Source organism: Peromyscus leucopus, chromosome 14, assembly GCF_004664715.2.
Source record: "Peromyscus leucopus breed LL Stock chromosome 14, UCI_PerLeu_2.1, whole genome shotgun sequence".
NCBI classification, from domain to species: domain Eukaryota; kingdom Metazoa; phylum Chordata; class Mammalia; order Rodentia; family Cricetidae; genus Peromyscus; species Peromyscus leucopus.
The window spans coordinates 70,184,643-70,208,952 of record NC_051075.1 but is presented as its reverse complement, the minus strand read 5'-3'; the positions used below and the strand labels follow the sequence as shown (position 1 = coordinate 70,208,952).

General features: G+C 52.9%; 2 protein-coding genes across 3 annotated transcripts in view; one reads left to right on the top strand and one right to left on the bottom strand.

Moving 5' to 3' along the window:
• Positions 1-10,724, top strand: part of Asb2 (ankyrin repeat and SOCS box containing 2) — a 36,718-nt gene extending 25,994 nt beyond the window's left edge. The window contains exons 7-10 of the mRNA XM_028888246.1: positions 253-424; positions 6,348-6,909; positions 7,844-7,997; positions 10,156-10,724. Coding sequence (XP_028744079.1) covers positions 253-424; positions 6,348-6,909; positions 7,844-7,997; positions 10,156-10,292 — 1,025 coding nt within the window. The 3' untranslated portion in view covers positions 10,293-10,724. The remainder of the gene's footprint in view (positions 1-252; positions 425-6,347; positions 6,910-7,843; positions 7,998-10,155) is intronic.
• Positions 10,725-14,922: 4,198 nt separating this feature from the next.
• On the bottom strand, positions 14,923-20,910 carry Fam181a (family with sequence similarity 181 member A). Of its 2 annotated transcripts, none has more exons than XM_037210790.1 (2): positions 20,801-20,910; positions 14,923-16,221 (listed from the first exon to the last, which is right to left on the bottom strand). In XM_037210790.1, exon 2 carries the CDS (start codon positions 16,135-16,137, stop codon positions 15,259-15,261), a length of 879 nt encoding a protein of 292 aa, XP_037066685.1. In that variant the 5' UTR covers positions 16,138-16,221; positions 20,801-20,910; the 3' UTR covers positions 14,923-15,258. The 2 variants fall into 2 exon arrangements, with proteins under 2 accessions (XP_037066685.1, XP_028744116.1); XM_028888283.2 differs by lacking the exon at positions 20,801-20,910 and adding an exon at positions 16,904-17,454.
• Positions 20,911-24,310: the final 3,400 nt, after the last annotated feature.

Here is a 24,310-nt window from a genome sequence, read left to right as displayed (position 1 = left end):
TCTGACTATGGGGTTCAGATTTGGCTTCACATCTATGAATGGATTATCCTGGATCCTCTCAGGTCCTGTGTCCTGGTCTGTGATGAAAAGCTTACCCTAAAGTAAGATGTGATCTCCCAGGGTTCCTAGTGGATTTAGAGAGTGTAGGCATGGCACAGCACATAGCGGTTAGCTCAGAGGTGCTCACCACACAGTGGCCCTGAATTATGGCAGTAACACTGGTCACTCATAGCTCTGCTTCTCCCTCTCCAGGAGCAGACATCAACACACAAGCCAGTGACAGTGCATCAGCCCTCTATGAGGCCTGCAAGAATGAGCATGAAGATGTGGTGGAGTTCCTTCTCTCACAGGGCGCTGATGCCAACAAAGCCAACAAGGATGGCCTGCTTCCGCTGCATGTTGCCTCCAAGAAGGGCAACTACAGGTCAGTCTGGGCATGGGCATCACCATGCATAGCACAGCTCTCTAGGGATGCCCAATGAAGGCATGGTGGGGCAGGGCACCAGCTTGAGTCTGTCCCCAAGGGCAGGAAGGTCAGAGGCTGTCAATGGAAGAATGCAATGACCACAAGTGACAACCACCATACTAACAAGAGCACACACTTGACTGGGTGGTCCTATCACTGCTTAACATGACCAACCCATTTAATGTTCTCAAGGGCTGCTAAGGTGGAGGCCGTGATGACCTCTTTTTTTTTTTTTTTTTAGATGAGAAGGCTAAGATAAATAGAGGTTGAGTGACTGGTTGAAGGCCACATAGCTTGTAGTTGGCAGGAATTCACCTGCTCCAAATGACCCAGCTAATCCTACTTAAGGAGCAGAGAGGAGTCTGAGCTCATGACTGGTATTTTTTGGGGGGGTGGGGGTGGGAGGATGCAGTGATAACCTGCAGCGTATCCTAGCAAGCAGCTGAAGATGCCTATAGCAATGTGGAGGGACCAGTCACTGGGCACTTCCCTACACTTCATGTTCAGGTGGGAGAAGCTCAACTTCTCTAGAAGCAGTCTGCATAGGGAAAGTGTGCACACTCATTCTCTCTCTCTCTCTCTCTCTCTCTCTCTCTCTCTCTCTCTCTCACACACACACACACACACACACACACACACACACTCACAGGGTGGGGGAGAGAAAGAGAAAGACAGACAGACAGACAAACAGATAGACAGGCACGATGAAAGGGCATCCAGACCTAAGCTCCATGGTGGCCCCAGTAGAAAGGCACTGTTAAGCACCAGAGCAGAATGCGCTAGAGCCAGCCTATGTCACCCCATGCAAACCCACTGCAGGTATCATCCAGCAACATGGTCACGCCCCTCTTTGGTAGCATAAAATTGACCATGGTGAGAGTTTATACACCATGGAGTAAGCTTCCCTCTGGAACCTCCAACACCCGACTCATCTGAGAGATGATTGCTAAGAATTTCCCACCTGCACGTGGGTGGGAAAGGATTGCTTAGCAGGTAGAATGCTGATTGTCTCTGAGGACAGACATGTTGGTCATTCTAAAGTGTGGCCTCATTGCTGAGCTGTGGGATTCAGGTCTGCCATGATGGCCCCTTTAACAGTACAAGAAACTAACACCCAGGTAGCTAAGAGCCTTATGCCTTAGTGGGCCAGCACCCCAGGCCTAGGACTTAACCCCAGAGGTCAGACCCTTTCTATTGGTTTGGTGGTTCTCAACTGTGGACCATGGCAAGTTTCTTTCCATTTTAGATAATTTTCATTACTTGTTAAAGACAGTTTTTAAAATACATCTATTTTCTTAAAATGATTTTCAAAGAAAACATTCACCACAGTGGCATAGTGGGAAGATGATTTACAGTTAGAAAACCCCTACCATGTGTCTGGGAGGCCAAAATGGGAAATGCTCTCACTTCTCAGGCTGGCAGAAGAAAGGGAACAGATTATTCGGCATTGTCAGTAAGGCAGGGGGTATGTAGGGGAAGAGAAACATCCACAGAAAAGGAAGCAAAAACCCCAGGAGCCTCCACTGTCCCTCAGAGCCCCAGGCTTCCCTGTAAGCCATCTGCATGCATCCCGAGGGTTACTGCCCAGTGAAGGGTTAAAGTTGGATTCCCAGCAGCCTCTGCCACCTGGCTGGGCCATGGCTCTTTGCTCACACCCTGGGCATGGGGCATCAGAGGCCCTCCCCATGCTGGCCTCCCACGGGCTGAGCAGGGATTTGATGTGACATTCCATAGGCATTCAGCCACCTGCCAAAACACTGCCTAAACAGGGCCTGGAGCGCAGCGCCTGGACCTGAGGCCAGATGTGCCTGTTCTTCAGCACATGGGGTGAGGGGTGCTGGGGCACACCCCCATCCCTTAGTCACCGAGGGGCACATTTTCTATCTTCCATTTCCAGTGGTACAGGGACCTTGTGAATGAAACGGGTAGACATCCAAAGACCTGGTGAGCTGGACAAGAAGGCAGCCAAGGGCCCTGAAAGCAGGGGTTCCCGACCTCGGCTATGCAGCCCTGATCCAGGCCCCACCTTAGATCGGTTTATAGCACTGGACTGGCCTGGGGCGGGCTGCCAGGGTTTCTACATGGTGCCTGAGTGAGTTCCAGAAGCTTAGCACCTCTCTTGTGGCCAATAGAAAACACAGGCTTGTACTGTGGAGTTCTTATCTGACCCACCATTATTAAATGGTCTTCTCTTTCCACATGTGTGGTATGTGATACACACGTGTCAGGGCTGATAGTGTGGTTCAGCGTGTTGGCAGCGGTGGTGGCTAGTTCGCATGTGACAGGGTGAATGCTGACAAGGGTCAGGCCACCATGACTTTTTGTCTAAGATCTCCTCTGGCTTGGTGCAGTAGGGCAGGGCCGCTGTCACTGTGCTCAGCACATTGGCTTCCAACTGCGCTCTAGCATGTTCTAACCACCTACTGTGTGCTGACCAGACTAAAGTGTGAGGTGTTATCTTTGCCTACTGTGTGCTGATCAGACCAAGATGTGAGGAGTTATCTTAGCCTCCAAAGCAGGCTTGGAGAACAAGATGACGAGGCTGTGCTTTGCAACGTGGGTGCAAATCCCACCCTGCTGGGGCGTATGAAGACTAAATGAGATGAAAATGGTCAGTTTGTGGGGTCGTTTTTGAAACAAAGGAGTGTCTGTGAAGAGCACTCTATGGGAAGCCTAGCACTAGACAGGAGTGCTCGGTGGGGTGGCGCATTCATTGAGACTCTGAGGAGATTGAAGTGTTGGGGCCTCAGTGAAGGTTGGCCGTAGGTGCCATTGTTGTGATTGTAATTCAGCGTAAAATCTGATATAGGTGTGGTTTAGAGAGGTTAGTGGCGGTGCCTTGGCCCAGCATGAAGCTGGCTGTCACCAGGTCAGGCTGGTTCTGAGCCCAGAAGCTTCCTCAGTGCCTATGCTGTCCCCCAGCACCCCTCTCCCCAATGACAGCTGACTTGAATGCCTTCTCACTGCTCCTGGGCTGGATTAAGGCAAGATGTCAACACTCAGGTCAGCACTCATGGCGAGACTATCTGCATCTACATCTATACTTGAGTAGTTAGCATCCTCACTGGGACCCCTCAGTTCTAGGGCAAGGAGAGTGGGGTTTCAGTACTGAGGGGGCCTGAACTGAGGTCCCAAGTCAGAGGCTGGCCTGTGACGCCTTCCCAGATGCTGCCTGGGGTGGGGGGCTCCCAGAAACAGCCCTGGGCTAGGTCTGTTTGGCTTTCTGGGAGAAGCCAGCGGATCCAACCTATTTCTTGGAGTCACCTGTTTACTTCCTGCCCTCTGTCCCTCAAAATGACCTGGTAGAAAAGAGTCGTCTACACAATGGATTGTCCACGTGGGCACTCTCTATTGGTTAGAAGTGAGAGACCAAACCAGGCATGGTGGCATAATCTTGTCATGTCAGCACTTGGGAGGTAGAGGCAGGAGGATCAGAAGTAGAAGGTCATTCATGGCTATTTGAGGCCAGCCTGGGCCACAAGAGACTGATGATAATAATAATAATAATAATAATAATAATAATAATAATTATATTAATAATTAATATCAAAGAGAGATGGGGCACCACAGAAAGTCCTGGCCCTGGGTATCCAGCGCCTCCACTCTGCCCTGACTCACTGCCTGCCTCTGTTCAGACCCACTTGCTTTCCCGCTCTAGTCCCAGGCCTCCATTTCCACCCTCCATAAAATGGCAGCACTGTCCTTATCTCTTTCGGAGCTGGCCAGCACGGCACCCCAACCCTGGATTCCTCAGTCCTAGAGAAGTAACTAGTGACCTGATGACTCGCTGAGTTGCTGACTTGATGCTTCTGGGACTCGGGGCAGATATTGTCGAGTTCCCACATTTCTGACCCTTTTCCTGGCCTGGGCAGGGAATCATTGGAGACCAGCTGGGGCCTGCAGAGATCCCAGCCCATGGGCCAGCCGCCAGCCCAGCCCGCCCCTGTCCCTGTTCTTTCCCGTGCTTGGGCGCGTCACGGCTGTTACCCTGCATTTGTTGGTCATGGCGGTGGTCCAGGGGCCCCAGCCCTGCCTTTGACCAGCACCTCTGAAGAGGAGGTCAAGCCCCCGGAGCCTGCACAAATAGAAGTTAGGAGGCAATTAGCTCCCCTGAGTGTGTGAATTTCCTTTTGAGGTTTCAGAGGCAGATCTTAGCCAAACTCAGCATCACTGATGATAATAACGCTGCCCTTGGAGAGCCCAGCAGGAGGTCGCTGGCATCCCAGTTCCAGGAAGCCAGAGGCAAGGACAGTGCCAGGAGGCAAGAGACATGGGAACTGGCCCGGTGGCACCTGCTTTGCCCTCCCCCTTCCCCAACATGGCCACCTCCTTAGAGCCCCACAGGGAGGCTGTGAGGTCACCTGCCAGCAGGGCTTGGATGAATCAGGGATTGAAATCAACAGTGTGAGTGCTTGTTCTAGAAGGTGGCAGGGATCCAGGGGATGAGAGCCAAGATGAGGGGGTCCTGAGGTCAAGAGCTGAGATGAGGGGTCCTGGGGTCGAACCCTAGAGCTATTCTGTGACCTCCAGTTTGTCACTGGCTTTCTGGGCCATGTCATAAAAATATAGACACAGCTTGCTTTGGATGCCCCACAGGGCTTCAGCGAGGGTAAAATGGGCCAGGCAAGTTAACACACTGTGAAAATTACAAAACCCCATGACCTCTCAGCTGTCACCCTGATTGCTACACCAGAAGTAGGCGAGTAGTTAAGAGTGTTGCTTAAAGGATCAGACAATCTGAATTCAAATCTTGGCGTTCTCACTTCCCAGCTGTGTGTTCTTGGGAATTCTGCACCTTCTCTGGGCTTCTTCCTTTGTAAGTCGAAGACTCTTAGGGGTACAATCTCAAAGGGCCCCTAGGAGAACTATGAAGATTAGGAGGTGGAGTGTTGAGATCAGTGCCCGATCCAGCAGTCAGGAGCCAGGGCAGTGGGAGCTCCAGCCTTGGCAGTGCCTGGCTGAGCTCTCCCTGTCAAAAGTGGGCAAAGGGGCTGGAGGAGCTGATGTTACACATCCAGGAGAAAAACTGCATCGTGAAGGAGAGGAGAGAATGAATCACATGGGCACGGTAGACCAATGGGTCTGGAGCAAGAGCGGTTGAGACATGTCTCCCTTTTCAGCCCAATGCCTCCCCTCAACCATGTCTAGATGTTCCACCAGATGCTGGTGTAGCAACAGAGGGAGGAAAGACAATTCAGCCCCAGAGTGCCCCTCCCAGTAAGTTCCTTAACCATTCGAAGCCTCGGTTGTTCTCATCTGCAGAGTGGGGGCAACAAGACATGTTCTATAGGCTCTCATAACGGTGAAACCGGATTCTCAGGGGTTCCTTCCCATACAGGGCAGGGTCTGGCTCCAGATTCCAGCATCCAACTCTGTGTACTACTTCCTGTAGAGTAGTGTGGGCTTTCAATGGGTGTGAGGGACTTCCTGCCACTTTCTCCAGATTACTGAGAGCCACTGTCTTTATTATTAGTAGATCAATGTTTTGTCTGCATGTATATCCGTGTATGATTGGTGCCCGTGGTCACCAGAAGAGGGCTTCAGGTCCTCTAGGACTGGAGTTACAAACGGTTATGAGCGGTCTTGTGGGTGCTGGGAATCGAACTGGGTGCTCTGAGAGATCATCCAGGCTCCGAGCCATCATCTCTCCATCCACAAGCATCCTTTATTTAAGCTGGAGTGAGTCCACGTGAGATGCTTGAAACCACAACCTATCTGGCTGAGGTTTTTCCAGAACTCACCAGCCAGCTCCACCCTTTTCTGGCTATGTGACTAAGGGAAAGAGGCAGGCTGAGCATGGCTGGCCCCTCGGTGCCCTCTGCTGGCCGGGCCACGCACATGCGTGCCGTCTCTTGACCCATGCGTGCCTGGCCGCCCACAGGATTGTGCAGATGCTGCTGCCGGTGACCAGCCGCACGCGCGTGCGCCGCAGCGGCATCAGCCCGTTGCACCTGGCGGCCGAGCGCAACCACGACGCGGTGCTGGAGGCGCTGCTGGCCGCGCGCTTCGACGTGAACGCGCCTCTGGCGCCCGAGCGCTCGCGCCTCTACGAGGACCGCCGGAGCTCTGCGCTCTACTTCGCCGTGGTCAACAACAACGTGTACGCCACCGAGCTGCTGCTGCTGGCGGGCGCCGACCCCAACCGCGACGTCATCAGCCCCCTGCTCGTGGCTATCCGCCACGGCTGCCTGCGCACCATGCAGCTGCTGTTGGACCACGGCGCCAACATCGACGCCTACATCGCCACGCACCCCACCGCCTTCCCCGCCACCATCATGTTTGCCATGAAGTGCCTGTCGTTGCTCAAGTTCCTCATGGACCTCGGCTGTGATGGCGAGCCCTGCTTCTCCTGCCTGTACGGCAACGGGCCGCACCCGCCTGCCCAGCGACTCGGCCGCTTCCACGACGCGCCCGTGGACGACAAGGCACCCAGCGTGGTGCAGGTGCATGGAGGGAGGGGGCAGGCGGGTGTCAGGGAAGGCAGGGCAGGGTGATAACCGTACTTCGGAAGCAGGCTGGGCTAGTGGTTATGGCAGGTGGAGAATGAACCCATGGCTAGCACCTTCACCATCAACTCCATGGCTCACACCGATGATACCGAGTAGGCTGGTGTAAAAATTGGGGAGGCTCTAGGGTTCAGAACAATCAGGTAGGTGACATAGGCCTATCTGTAACCCTGAGGCAAGAGTAATGCCAGTTTGAGGCTAGCCTCAGCTATAGAGTAACTTAAACGTCGTCTTTAACCACTTAGTGAGAGCCTATCTCAAAATTAAAACACAAAAGAGGCCCAGAGAGATGGCTCAGCAGTTAAGAGCATGTAATGCTCTTGCAGAGAACTGGATTTGGGTTCTCAGCACCACCATCATTGGTGGCTCACAAGCACCTGTAACTCCAACTCCAAGGGAATCCCCTGCCCCAGCCTGTGGGGGCACCCATGTTCCCATGCATATATCCACACATACGTTTACAGATAATTAAAAATAAAATAACTGTTAAAAAGTAAAATAAAGTAAAAGAGAGGTCCAGGGATTTGATCTGTCACAGAGCACTGAATGATGCAGTAGTTCATCCTCAGTCCAAACAAAACAAAACAAAACAAAACAAAGCATTTAAAATACACAAAGTAGTTTAAATTCTTTAAAAAGAAAGCCTCCTTGGAGTGGGTGTCATATGCCCAATTTATAGGCAAGGAGTTTGAAGCTCAGCAAAGTGAGGGGACCAGCCCAGCTCATCCAATTTGCATGTCAGGTGACGGATGCCAGTGCTAAGAGGGGCCATGCTGATGGGAGGGGTTAGTAGAAGGAACCTGGCCAGGTCTTAGACACCTGCCCTGTCCTCTCTGACATCACCTAAGAGAGTGGTGTGCTCCTTTTTCAGTTCTGTGAGTTCCTGTCGGCCCCGGAAGTGAGCCGCTGGGCGGGACCCATCATTGACGTCCTCCTGGACTACGTGGGCAATGTGCAGCTGTGCTCCCGGCTGAAGGAACACATTGACAGCTTCGAGGACTGGGCTGTCATCAAGGAGAAGGCAGGTAGGGCTGTGGCTGCTGGTACCAGCATCTCCTCTGTCCCAGAGACTCAGACATCGGACAATGTGACCCATGTCAGCACAGGCTGTGTCCGACCCTGCTCTCCAGTGTCCACCCAATGTGTTGGTGGCTCCTGGGATGATAGATAAAGTCACCCAGCCTCAGAGAGATCATGTATCTGGACCAAAGTCACGTAGCTAGGTAGTGGCAGCCTAGATGCCAGCCCAGGCCTGACATCATGTTCGTCCCTATTTCAATCTGTTTGAGAAATAAGTACCCAGGTGGGACTGCCCCAGACCCACTCACCCACAGGGCTTCATCCAAAGGCGCTCTGACCCACAGCTTTGTGCAGATCTGGAGCCTGCATTCCCACGAGATTTTGGCCACACCAGGCCAATGCTCTGCAGGTCACCTGGAGCAGCCTAAGCCCTGAGCCTTTGTAGGGACACAGAGTGACTGTGAGGATGGCCTCTCACCCCTGAACAGAGAAAGAAGACAGGCAACCCTTCCAGCACAGCACAAGAAGCCCTGGTTAGCTTTCGCCTAGGAAGCTAGACCCTGGTCATTTGTTTGTCAGGCAGGTAACACAGAGACTGGCCTGCAGAAAGTTATCACCATCCACCAAGGCTGCCCCCTCGTCCTTGTCCCCCAGAGGACCCCAACTCTGATGTACCCAATTCCTCCTTCATCCTACCGGCTCTTGGAGCCCTAACTGCTGTAGGATCTTCCCTGGGCACAGATCTGGGTGAACAACTCTCAGTTGATGCCTTTGACATTAGTGGGCAGCAGCAACAGCAGCAGGGGACAGATGCCATCTACCCATCACCCACTCGGTCACTGCTCTGAGTCCTTGACTGCTGCCATCATGATTCCTGGCCACTAGAGGGTGGAGCGGTCCACACCCAGATGTAGGCCCTATCAGTTCTGTCCTTTCCTTAGAAAGGGGCCATCTCTCACAACTAGACTCCACCCCAGGGACAGGGAGCTGTAGTAAGCACGTGTGAACAGATGACACACAGTTCTGAGGCCGCCTTGGTGACTTTAAAGCCACCTCTCTCTGGCTAGCTCCCCACCCACTTCTGCACGAGGTGCTCTGAGGTGGACATTATCACTCCGTGGAGAAAGCCGGCCAGCTTGGTCCTCAGGCTCTCCACGACTCGGGCTACCGACTTCCCTTCCCACAGAAAAGGCCCTGCCTTCCTAGAGGGAGGCTGAGGTGCTGACATCAGAAGTGGCGGAAACACCAGGTGTTTGTCAGATACCCAGAGTGGCTTGTGGGCATGCGATTGGGGGTGCCACTGTCTTTTACTCTTCCCTCCCCTTCTTACCATCTTCCTTGCCACGGCCTCTAAGGCTAGGCAGGCACTTGCCATCTTTCCTACTGGGAATGCCTCAGGCTCTGTCCCTCACCAAGAACCCCTCTCAGATGGTATAGGACCTTCTCCACATCCTCCAGAAGGCACTGCTGCATCTCTGGCCCAGCTTGTTGGATGGATGGATGGATGGATGGATGGATGGATGGATGGATGGATGGATGGCATGTTTTAGCTTGACCAACTACTTCCCTGTACCCAAATAAATTACTCAGTTGCCAGATGCACCCTTCTGCCTCTCTTCACCCCCACCTCCCAACTGAGCAAACACCAGAGCATAAGGTACTCCAGGGGTGTCCAGGAGCAACCAAGTAGGAGTCTACAGCGTGCAGGGAGTTCCCTAGTCCTGCTACCATACCACTCTCTGCCCACCTTATCTGGCTTCTCGGTGACAGCAGAGCCCCAAATGAGTCCTATGTGTGGGAATGCCTAAGAGATCAAATTCTGACCAATTTGTTGAAGCTGTTTGGGGGTCCAGGCTGTGTGTGTAGAGAAGAATCAAAAGACAGAGAGGTGTAAGCATGAGTCCCAGGAACATCCTGAGCAAGGTAGGCAGTCTTACCTAGGAAGTGAGTGTGGCATTTAACCAGACCACCTTGGGCTGTGCAGATTCATGCAGGTTGAAGGTATAAAGGCACCTTGCTAGTCCCAGCTTTGGGGACTGAGTTTCCCAGCCCCAAGCAGCCACCCCTCCTGGACTCAGCCACATCATTGGCTGAGCTCACAGGCCACATCCCTTGCCCAGTGCAAATGACAAGTGTACATCTCCCATTTCCTCCTCTTTCTAGAACCTCCAAGACCTCTGGCTCACCTCTGCCGGCTACGGGTTCGGAAGGCCATAGGAAAATACCGGATAAAACTGCTAGACACACTGCCGCTCCCAGGCAGGCTAATCAGATACCTGAAATACGAGAACACACAGTAACCAGCCTGGGAGGAGATGTGGTCTTCAGACTGTTTCCATGACACCTCAGGTGGCCTGCATCCAGGAGCACTTGGGGTCAGAACGAAGCTGGGTCTCTGTACTAGAGCTTCGTCCAAAGTGAGAGCCCGGTGTGTGGAGTAGGCAAGACACCTCCTGTTTCAAACTGTTGACTGGATCACAGACCTGGCTGCTCTGCCATTGGGTATTGCCAGAGAACTTCAACCTGGGGCCAGGGCAGAGCTGGTCTGGGAAAGGCGGCCCAGACAGGAATCCTGGCCTTCGGCTGGAGAACTTCTAGGAATGAGTTCCCCTGCCTGGAATTACTTTGTCCAGCTGTGAATCCATCACTGGACTCTGAGCTTTCTGGCTGATGGGGGGAACCCTCAGTCCGAGTACTTCATTGAGTACAATAAATGTCGCATACTAATTTTCTGCCTTGTAACATCCCTCTCTTCAGACTCTCCAAGCCTGATGTTCTCAGCCTTGCCCCTGGCAGTAGTGGAGACTGAGCAGGGGGTAGGTACAGGGTATGCAGACCCCTGAATGTGTCACCTTTGTTGGGCTTTGAAAGACTCATGAGGGCATGTCCTTCATGGACCAGGAGAGACCCAGTTGGTTTCTTCTGGTTCAATCACCATGGAAACCAGAGCTCCATCACTAGCAGTGGGCCCATGCCTACAAATCCTCTTGATACCCAGGGTTGTTTTGCACATTTCCTGCCCCACCTTTCCCACCCCTCATTTGCTACAGAAGTTGAAATAGTAAGGAAAGCCATCCAGAGCCAGAGAGATGGCAAGAAGAGCACAGAACCTCACCGCCATGTTCCTGGGAGAGAAGCGGGGAGCAGGAGGCCTGTTTGCAGGTGAGTGCTGAGGCTTGGTGCTGTCGTCACCCTTATGCAAAGGTCTGTGGGTCCCAGAAGCCGAGCCCCAGCACATGCTGTTTTCATGGGGGTTGCACCAATTTTTCCATGTCCTCTCTGCATGGCAGCGAAACTGCCTCCCAGGCCAGGTTAATCTTCGGTACCAGCAAAGCAGGTCCCCTTGCTGAAAGCCTGCACCTAGCCTAGCCTCTGTCTCTGAGGTTCTTCCGCAAGGTGGCTTCTGACCTTTCAGAAAGTAAGCAGCTGGACCAGTAGAGAAGAGATGACTCCGGCTGCCTCTGGCTCTCTCTTCTGGGCCTTGGTTTCTTTGTACGGTGGGCCGGGTGGCTCCTGATGGCCTTGCTGCCCTCTGACATCCCTGGTTTTCATGAGCAGATCCTAGTGTCTGCAAGAAGAGGAAAAGCCTTCTAGGCTCTGAGGGGGCTAAGCAGCATCTTTTCCACACCCTCAAGGTCATGACGAGGTAGAGACTGAGGAGGAAAGGCACTCACCTGAGTATCTGTGAGGAACCCCTGTGGGGTCGGCTCCAGCCTTGTGCTGGGCTGCATCCCTTGATGCTTTGTTGCAAGTCTGGAGGGAAGCTTGCATCCTCTCTCCCAGGGATGCTTAGCCTCAAAGGTACAGGGGAAGCTGCTAAGTGTGGTTCAGCTCAAGGTTCCCTGATGACATTTAACCAGTAAGCAAAGCCATCAAGGGAGGTGGGGGCTGAGCTGTTGGCAGACAGACATGTGGCTGGGACCCTGCAAGGCCCCCATGCAATCTAGAGTTCTACCAGACAGCAGCTACACATCCTCCCACCTGAGAAACACAGGCGTTGGGCTGAGTGGGTGCCCCTGGAGTAGAGGAGGCAGAAGGGAGGGAGTGGAACTCAGCTACCACATGTGGCAGTTACCATCTATCTGGTGTCAGGCACCCTGGTGTGGACAGCACCAATACCACCTTGAGCTTTCACAGATCCCACTGTCTTAGTTAGGGTTTCGAGACACCATGACCACGGCAACTCTTATAAAGGAAAAACATTTAATTGAGTGGCTTACAGTTCAGAGGTTCAGTCCATTATCATCATGGTGGGACATGGCGGTGTGCAGGCAGACATGGTGCTGGAGAAAGAGCTGAGATTTCTTTGATCCACAGGCACAGAAAGTGAACTGAGACACTGGGTGTGGCTTGAGCATAGATGAGACCTCAAAGCCCGCCTCCACAGTGACATGCTTCCTCTAACAAGGCAATACTTACTCCAACTAAGCCACAAAGCCACACCTCCTGATAGTGCCACTCCCTTTGAGGGTCATTTTCTTTCAAAACACCACATCTGCCTCTGTCTCCTCACAGCCCAGATGCTAAGTCTGGCCTGAGGCCTGACCTAGTGGTCGAGTGATGATTGGTCAGTGTTTGGGGGTCACTCTGGACTCCATTGTGCCACCAGGCGCAGCAAGGATGCCTGCCTTAGAAATGTCACACAGTATTGCAAAGAGCTTTTTGGGAGTCTGGCCCCAGTGCTCACCATGGTGGTAGGAGCAGGAGACAGAGCAAATGGGAGTCCCTGTACTGACTTTGGGTTTCACTTGGAGCCACACGATCATGACTTGAAATTCTTCTTCCTTTGTCTCTCCCGGCTTCCTGGTATGTATTTATTTTGCAATGCTGGAAACCAAGCCCAGGGCTTTGTGCATGGTCACCAAGCACTCTATCTACCCCCGAGCTACATTTTCAGCTCCCACCTTGCTCTTTGGTTGGGGGTGTATCTGCTGCTGCAACTAAGGCTGGTTTTCCTCTCCAGTTCCAAGTCTCCCAGATGTGCAATGTGCTCCCCCCAGCTGCTTCCCATATGAAGGAGACGGGTGCCCTGGGTTCTTGTTGGGTCATGTCTCATTAAAGGTTTCTGCTTTTATCTTATAAAGGTTTATTATATTTATTTATGTGTCTACATAAAGCTGTATGAGTTTATGTACACCGTGTGTGTGTGTGTGTGTGTGTGTGTGTGTGTGTGTGTGTGTGTGTAGTTTCCCACAGAGCCCAAGGGTATCAGATCCCCTGGTGTCAGATTATAGACAACTCTTAAGAATTTTAATGTGGATGCTGGAAACCAAACCTGGGATTTCTGCAAGAGTGGTATGTGCTCTTAATTACTGAGCCATCTTTCCAGTCCCAGTTTCTGCTTTTAAATGAAGCCTTCTGGCTTTTGAGGAAATGGATCTGCAAGTACCTCTGGGGAAGTTGAGCCCTAACAGGAAAAGGCTGGTGTAGGACTGGGACTCAGGCAGGGTGGGGTTCAGCAGCACCTGAGAATATGTGACTCGAGGGTCGCTCCTGCTCTAGGAATGGGATGGTACGATGGTAGGGTGTCTAAGGAACTCACTGCGGTAGGCAGCATGATCTGTGATAGTTCTAATCTGCCAGCATGGAAGGACCTCCAGGTGCCTAAGTGTAGGAGACAACTTCTTACACTAACAGAAATCAGACTTTCACATATAACACAGCCCATGTAGCAGGCCTGCGTCCAGTCTCACTTTTTGAGTGAGAACTTTCAGTGGAGACAAGTAACTTTATCCATAGGTGACAGGATTGGAGCTTTGAACCCTCTGCTGCACAGTCTGGAGGAGGCTAAGAACCATTGCATGGCTTCAGAGGGTCTTAGTGATGATGCACGCACCTGCTCCTGGCCCCTCGGTGGTCTCTAAGACCACTTGTAGGAACCCCCCCTCCCCACGTGCCAGAACATGACTCAGAACAACTCTGTGTCATGTCAGAATCTGTGACTGAAATCTTCTGGTGCCTTTGGACAGAAAGCCCAGGAATCCTGGAATACTCCCCACATTTCCCTGGCCAACTGCATTTCTGATGGACTCCCTAGTGGGACTTGGGGTGGGGGAGTAGGCTAGGACCAAAGGGGCATGTGCAGCCTCTAGTCCTGGATGTGGAGTTAGCTGAAGGCCAACTCAGAGGCAGGCCATGAAGGAGATGGTGCAGAGGGAATCTCCTATGTGGGGAGCAGAGACTCGCCCAGCACCAGGCTTGGTTGTGAAGACCGTGGTCTGATGAACTGTGTAGCCCAGGCACACTAGAGCGTGCCTAGGCCAATGCTACTCAGGAAGGCATCTAGCCCAGCAGCTTGCTGTCTGGGAACTGTCAGGAAGAAGCTCCCCACTCTTTGCCCCCAGCACACACTTCTATCTAGCCACAGACAGAGCTCTCCACATCTCATTGACATGTGATTGAGAGCGATCAGAAAACTGGGGATGTGAGTTAGTTAAAGGCTGCAGCTTCAGGGCTTGGGGTTTGGATTTTGTTTTGTTTTGGTTCACCGTGGGCATATAACTATGCTCATGCTTAAAAGGGACAATTTAGTCAAATTGCCTGCTTTGGTGACAAGAAACTGAAATCCGATTTGTCCTGCTTTTATCTCTGACCAGTGCATGGCCACTCTGGCACAGCCTAAGCTGTCTCACAGGCACACCAAAATTATAGCTCTACCTGTCTGGGCCAGAGCATCATGAGCCATGGGGATCTAGACTTTGCCCACCTCTTTCTTCAGATGTCTGGACCAAGCATCCTTCCCCAAGGTCTTTCCCCATCCCTTCCCACCTGTTTCCTGTGAATTGAGCCATGGATCCCAGCACCCATCTCCAGGTATCTCAGAGGCTTCAAATCACTCCTCCCTGCAGCCATCCTCTATATCAGGCCTGCCTCTGGGAACTATTCCACTTCATGACACCCAAGAGGTGGAAACTGCAAAAGAAATCTTTATTTTTTTTTTAACTTTCTCAATATTTACAAAGAACAAAAAGAACAAGTGAAATGCCCCTCCCATCCCCAGCAGATGGCAGCTGAACAGGTGTGTAATGGGTGGCTGTCAGACCAGGGTCCCACTGCCTATGGTCTCCACAGGGACAGGGAGAGGAGTCCCCTGGGGAAGGGCTCCTGTGCCTGGCCCCATAGGCTGCAAGAGTCAAATAGATGCCTGCCTGAGGAGGCCCCTCCCCGAGGCAGCTTGGCTAGATCCCTGCCCAGCTCCCTTCTCACATGGAGAGCTTATCAGAGACCCCATCCTGCAGGCCAAAAAGGGGGGCTGAGGCTGTCCAGCTAGAGGTAGCCGAAGACATTGAAGATGGGAGGAGGCATGGCCGGCTTAGTGGGAATAGGCTTCAGAACCACAGGTCTGTACACTTTGGGCCCTGGACTGTCCACATCCTTGCAGAAGTGGGCCAGCTCCACAGGTGAGGCTGGACTTTTCCTCCACAAGCCCAGACTGGGTACTGGGCCTTGAGGCAGGACCCCTGGAAGGCTGGGGAAGATGGGCTGTCCATGGTACTGGAATGGGCAGTAGCTCCAGGCATCAAGGCTGCCTACCAAGGATACCCCAGACATCTTGAGCGGCTCCATGTCAGCTAGTACCCTTGGGGACATGGGCAGTGGAGCAGTCTCAGGCCCCAGGGACTCCAGACCCTTGCAATTTTTCTTATTCTCATACAGAGATGTCTCCCTGGGGCCTAGGCCCACCTCCAGCCCCATTGGGTAGCTGAGGGTGGGCCTTGGTTCCTCCCAAAATGAAGCAGGCAGCTGTCTCTTCCTCATGGGCAGCTGGCCAGGTCTAGCAGCCTCTGGATTCAGCCCCCCGAAGCTCTGCTCCTTAGAAAGGCACTCCTCCCTGAAGGGGGTCCCCAGGACCTTCTCCTTGCAGCCCCCACCCCCGCCAGGGCTGGATTCAGGACAGGGATGGAGAGGCAGCTGCCCAGGCCTCTCCTCAGGACCCCTTTGCAGGTGAGGCTCTGTCACCCTGCCAGGCAGGCCTCTAGGGAGCCTCGAATACTTCTGAGAGAAGCGCTTGAGTTGCTTCTGCAGGTACTTGCGATGGTCCACAGAGCGGCGGCAGGGCGCAGACTTGTCCAGGGCTGCCTTGATGTCACTGGACGCCAGGTTCACAAAATTCAGCAGCATCTTCACATCGCTGTCAGCTGCCATCACCACGGGAACCGTGCGGGGCTTTCCATGAAGAGTGTGGGCTCTGCTGGGGGCTGGTAGCTCCGAGAAGAGCACGGGGCAGACCTGGGAATGAAAAAGGCAGCTGGAGTCTCACCTTCCCCAGGGCCACCTTCCCCAGGGCCACCAGGACTGAGTGCAATAAGCTCCCCAACCAGGCACCCTTCTGTCCCAAACAGACTCCACAATGGGACACCTGGTAAGTCGTTCAGTATTTCCTGACTGAGATGGGGCAGGTGCCAGCTATTTCGTTTTGTCTTTCAGGATCAGTCGCCCTCTCCTGGAAACTGAGGCTCAGAAAAAGCAAAGCCATCCAGCCACAAGTGGCGCGGCTGGGGCTACATCCCCAGCTGGTCGCTTCTCCCACATACTGTGAGGCCAGCATGCACAACTCACCATTCAAGTTTTTATTTTCAAAGCTAAAGAAATGCTCTACAGCAGGCCAAGCCCCCTTCCCCCTCCCTGGTGGTGGCCTCCCCCTCCCACCACCCCGCCCCCTCTGCAGTCCCCTCGCTCCACCCCCAACTCTCACACAGGGCCGGGCAGGATCCCTGTCTAGCACTTAATCTAGACCTGCCTTCAAGGCTCATCTCAGGCTGCCTGCAGCAGGAACTCCCCTGTAGAACCATCTGCAGCAATTTCATGCCTCCTCGGCCGCCACCCACAGCACTGTGCCCCTCCCCCAAGGCCCTAGCCCGCTCGCACCCTCCACCCAGCCTGGCCAAACCACTCGGGACTCCACACTGACCGAAGGTGCAGGCTGGGACCCCCGCCAACGTGGCCGGCAGGTTCCCCACTGTAGACCCAGGCAAGCCCGGCGAGCTGGCGTGCAGCGAGCTCCGTGCAGGGTGAGAAGCGGTTGTGCAGCCCTTGAGTGGGCTGAATGGAGGACAAGTCCGGAGCTGGGGGGCCCTCAGGCCAATCAGGAGCGCCTCTCCAGATACAAAGCATCCCAATCAGGCGGCGGAGCCCCGGTCCCACATTCTTTGCCGTCACAAATTGTCACCATGGGGACCATCACAAAAAAAGACAGCTCCCAAATGCAATCATTTCCCGGTAAATTTCTACCCTTCAGCCCCACTTTCCCCGGCCTTCCACACACACACCCCTCCCCTTGACCTCGGTACCCTGGTTTCTTGAGGGAGTAGGGTGTGTGTGTGTGTGTGTGTGTGTGTGTGTGTGTGTGCGTGTGTGTGCAAAATGTCCAGGATCAAGGAGGACTGGATGCAGTGGAGACAGGCACCCAACCTTCCCAGATACTCCAGGCCTCCAGTTGCCATGCTCCAGTGCAGACAGACAATCGGATGGGGTAAGCTGGGGTGGGCTGCTTTCCCTCTGCCCTTGAGTGTGCACTCTGACTCTGCCTGCCCTCACATCTCTCGCCTCTTTCCCCACCCTGCCTAAAGGGTCCCCTGCAATGGGTCGAGAGGTGCACTGATGTGGGGAAAGGTAGCCCGGACCAGCTAGCTGAGGGGTGCTGGGATATCCATGGGAAGGGAGCCGGGGCTCTCAGGAATCTTGTCTTTATGTCTGCTTCCTCAATTGAGCTGCACAAAGCCTGAATTGCCCATTCAGTGCGGCTGGACAAAAGGGTGGCGTTGCACGGTCCCCTTGCATTTGTAGTCAAACAGTTAGGGACTTAAATCGAGTCGTCATGATGGAGAAAGAGGTGGACAAAGCCCATAGAATTGCCATCAGCAAACATTTTCCTGTGTCATATTAGCTAGTCTCCATGGCTCCCCCTGGCCCTGGGACAATGGCACAAGTTTGCACACTTGGCTACTGTCACCGTGCCAACGCCGGCAGGGCTGCAAGCAGGGCCGCTCAGTCGGAGCAAGGAAGGGAGTCCCGGCTGCCTTGGCCCTGCCCGCCAACTGCCCAGAGAGAAGGTGAGGCAGATAGCCGCATGGTGAATGAGGCTGCCTGGGAAGTGCTCATGAGGGGCAGGGTCTCCATGCCAGCCAGTTCAGTGCACCCCACACACTTCCTCCCTCCTCCCCGTTCCCTGTCTTCCTGCCACCTTCTTCTCCTGTCCCCCTGTCCACATACGGGCCCACACCTTCATACCACAACTTAAATTATGGCAGACAGAAATGGCTGCATGCCCTCGCTCAGGAGTGGTGCCTAGAGACTGCTGCTGTGGGATGGGGCACCGTCTACAGTAGCCCGGGATCCCACCTCTGACACCCAGAGCTAGCAGCACATGTCCTCTGAGCAGAGCCGGGGCACGACAGACAGGGGGTATGTGGGCTGTGATCATCCCTGTAGCGGCAGCCATCACGTGCTCTGTTTCCTCCGCTGTGCCATCGCTATTGGAATCCCCAGGGCTTGGAAGGGCGAAATTCTGCGTCAGTGTCCCAGCCCGCCCTGACACTGGGCACCATGCTTCCTACTCCAAACTCTTGGTACACTCTGCTGGAGATACACTCTGAGGTTCTGTGGCCACCAGGTGAGACTCCTGCCAGCTTTCCCTCAGACCCCATGCGTCTGGGACTGCCCCTTCATCTCCCACCTTGCAGGGGCATTGCCTCGCATATCCAGCCCTTTTCTGCCTACCAGTCAGCACCCGGCCTGTGACCTGTGGGCCCTATTCCCTGGAACAAGGCTGCTCCTGCGAATGTTGCCATCAGTGGATCGGCTTCTCACAAGGTGGCAAGGTGGCAGCGTGCCTCTGCCCTTTAGACACCTCTTTGTACTGTTCTCTCCATGCTTCTCAGGTGAGTGGGTTCTGTGGGAATCCACTTTTAAAAAACCTTTCTAGTCTTGGGGTGGGGGGGATATCTCAGTGGTGAAACCCCAGTATGGCCCAAACCAGACTCTCCTGAGCTCTGATTGTGTGCTGTCCTACCAAGGCTTGGCACAGGGCGGCTTCTTGTTTCCGGAAGTAACTACACAGTCACCGAATAGCTTGCATCCTGTTAACTGGAAACGACTTCTGGTTTCCTTTGTTTGCTGCCCAACTCGAGCCAGGTAAGGGCAGTGAGGGGTTGGCTGCAGGTTTGTTCTAGAATTGTGGAAGCAGAGGTGTCCTTGGCAAAAGACACTTACAGCTGCTGTGACTGGACCGTGATGATGGTCTCGTTTCACCAGCGCGGTGGCACTTGATGAAGGAGGCAGACTCCCGATTGCACCCAGGCAGGAGTCTCTGCCAAGCACTGCCAAGGGCAAATAAGCTGAGCTGAGGGACTAAGGCAACCAGAGAGCAGGGCCCCCACCTTCCCCTCCTCAGCCCTGTGAGCTGGGGAGCCCCCACTGCCAATACTGCGACCTGTAACCCCTGATCTCAGCAATGCAAAAATCCTACTTGACCTAAGAGTGGAAGGGAGTGGATGTTAAACGTTGCCTCCTAGATGCCAGAATTACTGTCCGACAAAGAGCCACTGTCCATGGGCTGGGAATGACAGATCCCTGCTGGCAGCGCATCCCCGTCTTTGGTTGTGACATCCCAATATGCTGTGGCCTGACAGCTGTCAACTGGAGCCAGACCTAATTTCCTCCACCGGGCTGGCTTACTGTGACCACCCCGGCTCTGGGGATGAGTGCAGCCAGCCACTCTGACCTGAAGAACATGTAAAGGCCACTTGGGGTACAGCAGCCCTCTAGAATACGGGGCATGCATCACATGGTGACTTATGTAACCCCTTACGTAACAGCAGCATTTCTATCAAAGTCCTGCCTGCAGCAAGTGTCAACCACAATCAGGCCTGAGTAGGGATGGGAGGCGTCGGGCGGAAGTAAGCTCTTTGGGCTGCTGGCATGAGTGCTTCCTGCCCTGGCTGCCCAGCTTCATGGTTGATGACGACCCCCATTATGACGATGCCCACAGAACAGCTGGGACCTCAGGTGATCATGGGTAGTTGCGGCCTTGTGGTCAGCTCCAGCAGCAACAGAGGCAGGGTGGTATAATTTAGGAGTCCCAACCTTGGCAAATGCTTTGGTTTCTCCTGATACAAACCAGGGCAGGTTTAACCTCACTTACTAGCCTAGGATTTAACCACCTCGCTTGCTATACCCTTAGTATAGCGAGGGGTCAGAGACGGAGTTTAAGGACAGGAGGCTCCAGGTAGAGATGGCACAGCCATTCTTTCTCCATTACTCATGGCCTCAGGAGAGCAGACTTCAGGAAGGAATTTGATGGGCAAGACTGTACACAGCAGGCCCTGTCTGCTTTCTGATGTTGGGGAAAGCAGTTGAGTTTTCATAAGTATGGCATACGGGGTGGGCATGGCTGCTACCCCTGCTCTACAGAGGGCACTGAGGCATGAATGATGAGATTTGCCAAGGAGTGGCTGTGATGGCCACTTATAAATGGCCATTATAAATCCTCATGGCAATGAACTGTGTCTCAAATTCCTTGCCCTTAGAGTGGAGGAATTGCAGCCCCTGGCAAACTCGATACTGTGATTAAAACTCCTCAAAAAATAAAGAAGAGGCTACCTGGCAGGCAGCCAACACCTTTCCCTCCTCCTCAGTTCTCCACAGAGCTGGATCCAGCTTTCCCTGCGAAGTGAAGCTGGTGTGGTACAAAGAGTGCGACAGTTGTGGATTTGTGCCCCAGTGTTCTGTCCCCGCTCGATCCTGGCCCCACGTTCCTGACACTGCCTTGTCCTCCCACCCTCAAACGCATCACAGACAGACACTTCACCTTGGCTGTGTCCTCTCCTGCCCTTCGTACGCTGTGCCCTGTCGGGTCAGGCCACTGGCCAGGAATGAAAAGTCAGTTTAATCTCAACTGTCAATTCGGATTTGATTGGTGATGCCTCCAAGGAGCCTTGAGGGATGATTCCAAGGCCAGCATGGAATTTGGAATGCTCTGATCAGCTAGTGATGTCTGCCTTGAGGGTGGATGGAGATGGTCTCTGGGTGCCAGGTCCCTGATCCCAGGTGCAGCTGACAGGACACAAAGCTTGGCTTTATAGTAATCCAACCACTGCAATTTTAGTCAAGCAAACAGAACACCGGAGAAGGGCAGTGACTTATCCACACACACCTCCCTTTAACCAGAACCCAGATCTCTTGCTTCCCAGGGCAGAGTGCCTCAGTTCAACTTGACAGGTTTTTGTTTTCCTTGAGTTAAGGTTTTACTTTATAGCCCAGGCTGGCCTGGAACATGTGACTCTCTTGCCCCTACAGGCTCAGGGACCATATCAGGCTACACATTTACTAACATGCTTCAATACCCAGCTGGGTATTAGCCATAGTAAACATCTTACATATCTAATGGCATTAAAAATTGTTTTGGAGATTTTATTTATTGTTTATGTATATGAGTATTTTGCCTGCATATGTCTGTGCACTACATGTGTGCAGTACCATGGAAGCCAGAAGGTGGCATTGGATCCTCTGGAACTGGAGTGATAGATGATTGTGAGCTGACACATAGGTGCTAAGAATCAAAATGTGGGTCCTCTGGAAAAGCATCAAGTGCTCTTAACTGCTGAGCCAATTCTCCAGCCCCACACAGCTAATGGTGTTTTATTCTCACAACCACCCTATGTGATGGATCCCAGTATTTCCCCACACTTGGAAGATGAGACTATGGCTCGTGGAGGTTAAGTGACTTAACAGCAGCAAAGAGGATGAACCAGGGAGGGTTCAAACCCTGTCTCCCTGACTCGAGACCCTGGGATCTGTCTAATAGCTTATGAGTGTGATATGTGACAGCCACCACAACCTGGGAGAAGACCCCGAGACAGAGTGTGGGCATTCTGGGGTGCTGAGACAGTGAGAAGTGTCTTTGGTGTCGTGCAAAGGGAGGAGGTCAGTGCAAGAGTGGGGTGATATCAGGTATGAAAGAAATGTTAAATTCTTCTTCCATTTTTGCATTCATGAGGCATACAATAAATGCTTGATGCCTGACTGGATGATTGCAGAAGCAAAATGGAACATGATGTAACATAGCTGGTTGACTCTTGAGTGTACCTCTGGTGCCTGACTCGAACTCTGAGCATACCTTCCCTCTCAGCTGCACATCACAAACACACGCCACCATCACCATAGGAACCCTTGCCTCCAGGCGGCAGGATTTCAAAAGGAACAGTAGTGGAAATGGCCGCATACCTGCCTCCAAGGTGGTGATCTTGCTGTCTCCAGAGGCAAATAAGTAGTGACCGGATCTCCACGTAGCAGGGAGATGGCAACCTGCAACCAGTCACCAAACACATCCTGGAGAAATCGGCTGAGGACCATTAACCTTAAAGGGTCAAAGATCCAGGGATGCTGAGGGTCACCTGGAAGTAGTGAGCCCTGGATGTCAGCCAAGGAAGAGGCTCCTTTTTATGCAGGCACCTCCTTCCTCCCTTCTTCCTTCACACTTCCATCGCAAACCCTTTCACACACGTGCTAGTTGTAAAGTAGATCCAAAGACCTCTCCGTGCTCCTTACTGTGGGAAGTGGAGACTAAGACCTTTCCCTTGGCATGGGTTTAGTGATTCCCTTCTAATGAATGTCTGTTCATTAGAAGGAAAAGTGACTGTGTAAGTTCTAGGCCATGTTGGACACAGAGGTGTGGGGGTGAGTGTGTAGGCAGCTGAATGGACGTGTAGGTGTGGAGATGGACAGATAGGTGGATGGGTAAATCTATGTATGTATGTATGTATGTATGTATGTATGTATGTATGTATGTATGTATGTATGTATAAGTGGATGAATGAATGGATAGACAGACAGATGGATGGATGGATGGATATGTAAGTGGATGGATGAAGTGGGGTATGTGAATGGATGAGTGAGCAGTTGGATGGATGGGTGAACCATCATTTAAAAACTTCCAGGTTACTCAGAAGCAGAGTTTGGTCTGACTAATTGAGTGGTGGCCATAATTTCTTCCCATGCTTCAAGGCTTTCTGTCTGTGAGGTCGCCCCACATAGGAATGCCTTTTAACCACCCTTTAGTTCCCATCTTGTCTGCTTACCTGGTCCTAATGTCTACTTTCTCAACAGATGCTGTGTGCCCCAGGTGGAAGGGACCTGAGGGACCAGGAGAAGTACCACAGGCTGGGGGTAAGGGGCCTCTGGAGTCACACACCCGGCTTTGGGTCTTAGCCCTGCCCCTCACCATCTGGGCAGCTCCTCTGTTAGGCTGTGTCCCCCTGCCCTGTCCTTGGAGGACACTAAGGAAAGGCACACAGCATGCTTGTCTCGGGGCTGGATTAGCTCTGCCGCCCATCGGGCCATTCACTTCATCCCACCATTGATTTGACGAGGAAACAGGCCAAGAGGTAGTGATTAGCGCTAAGAAACTTGGGCAACTGATGGCTGGAATCTTAGTTCTGAGACCCACTTCTGCCTTTCCTCCCCCCCCCCCAATTGAAAATAGATTTTTTTTCTGGCCGGGCGGTGGTGGCGCACGCCTTTAATCCCAGCACTCGGGAGGCAGAGCCAGGTGGATCTCTGTGAGTTCAAGGCCAGCCTGGGCTACCAAGTGAGTTCCAGGAAAGGTGCAAAGCTACACAGAGAAACCCTGTCTCGAAAAATCAAAAAAAAAAAATTGATTTTTTTCATACAATATATTGTGGTTACAGTTTCCTGTCCCCCAAATCCTCCCAGATCCTCTCCACTTCTCTTCCCATGTCCACATCCTGTCTCCCCTTAGAAAACAAACAGGCATCGAGATAATAATAAAATGTAATAACTCTCTTCTGAACCCACCTTCAGGATTCTCTTCTGTGTGCTCGGCCTTCACTAGCCACGAGGGGGCGCCTGTGGAACTACTCAGGTTTTCCATGCACTTGTAAACTCAGGACTTGCCAGGCAAGCAACCACTCAGGCCCTTCTCAGAATCATGACAAGAGTCCCCTCCACCTCAGTGCTTTCATGATGCCTAAATCTCCCCTCATTCTCCTTCCTTACCTCAACCCTTGGTCCTCTAACTCCCATATTCTTTTTTTCCTGAGCAGACTTGGGATCATTGAAAAGCCTTTGTTGTTCTGGCCACATGTGGCTCACATTTGCAAGCATGGCTCCTTACTTCAGGGTTACAGAATGTTCCTGAACATCTGCTTTCATTCCATTCATCTATTCCGAAAACATCGGCTCCACATCTGGAGACATGGAGGAGCGGGGAAGGGGATTAAGGACACATCAGACAACCTTGCTTTCAGAGGAGAGCACGGTGTGGCAGAAGATGACATGACTATAACCAGCTGGCCTGGCA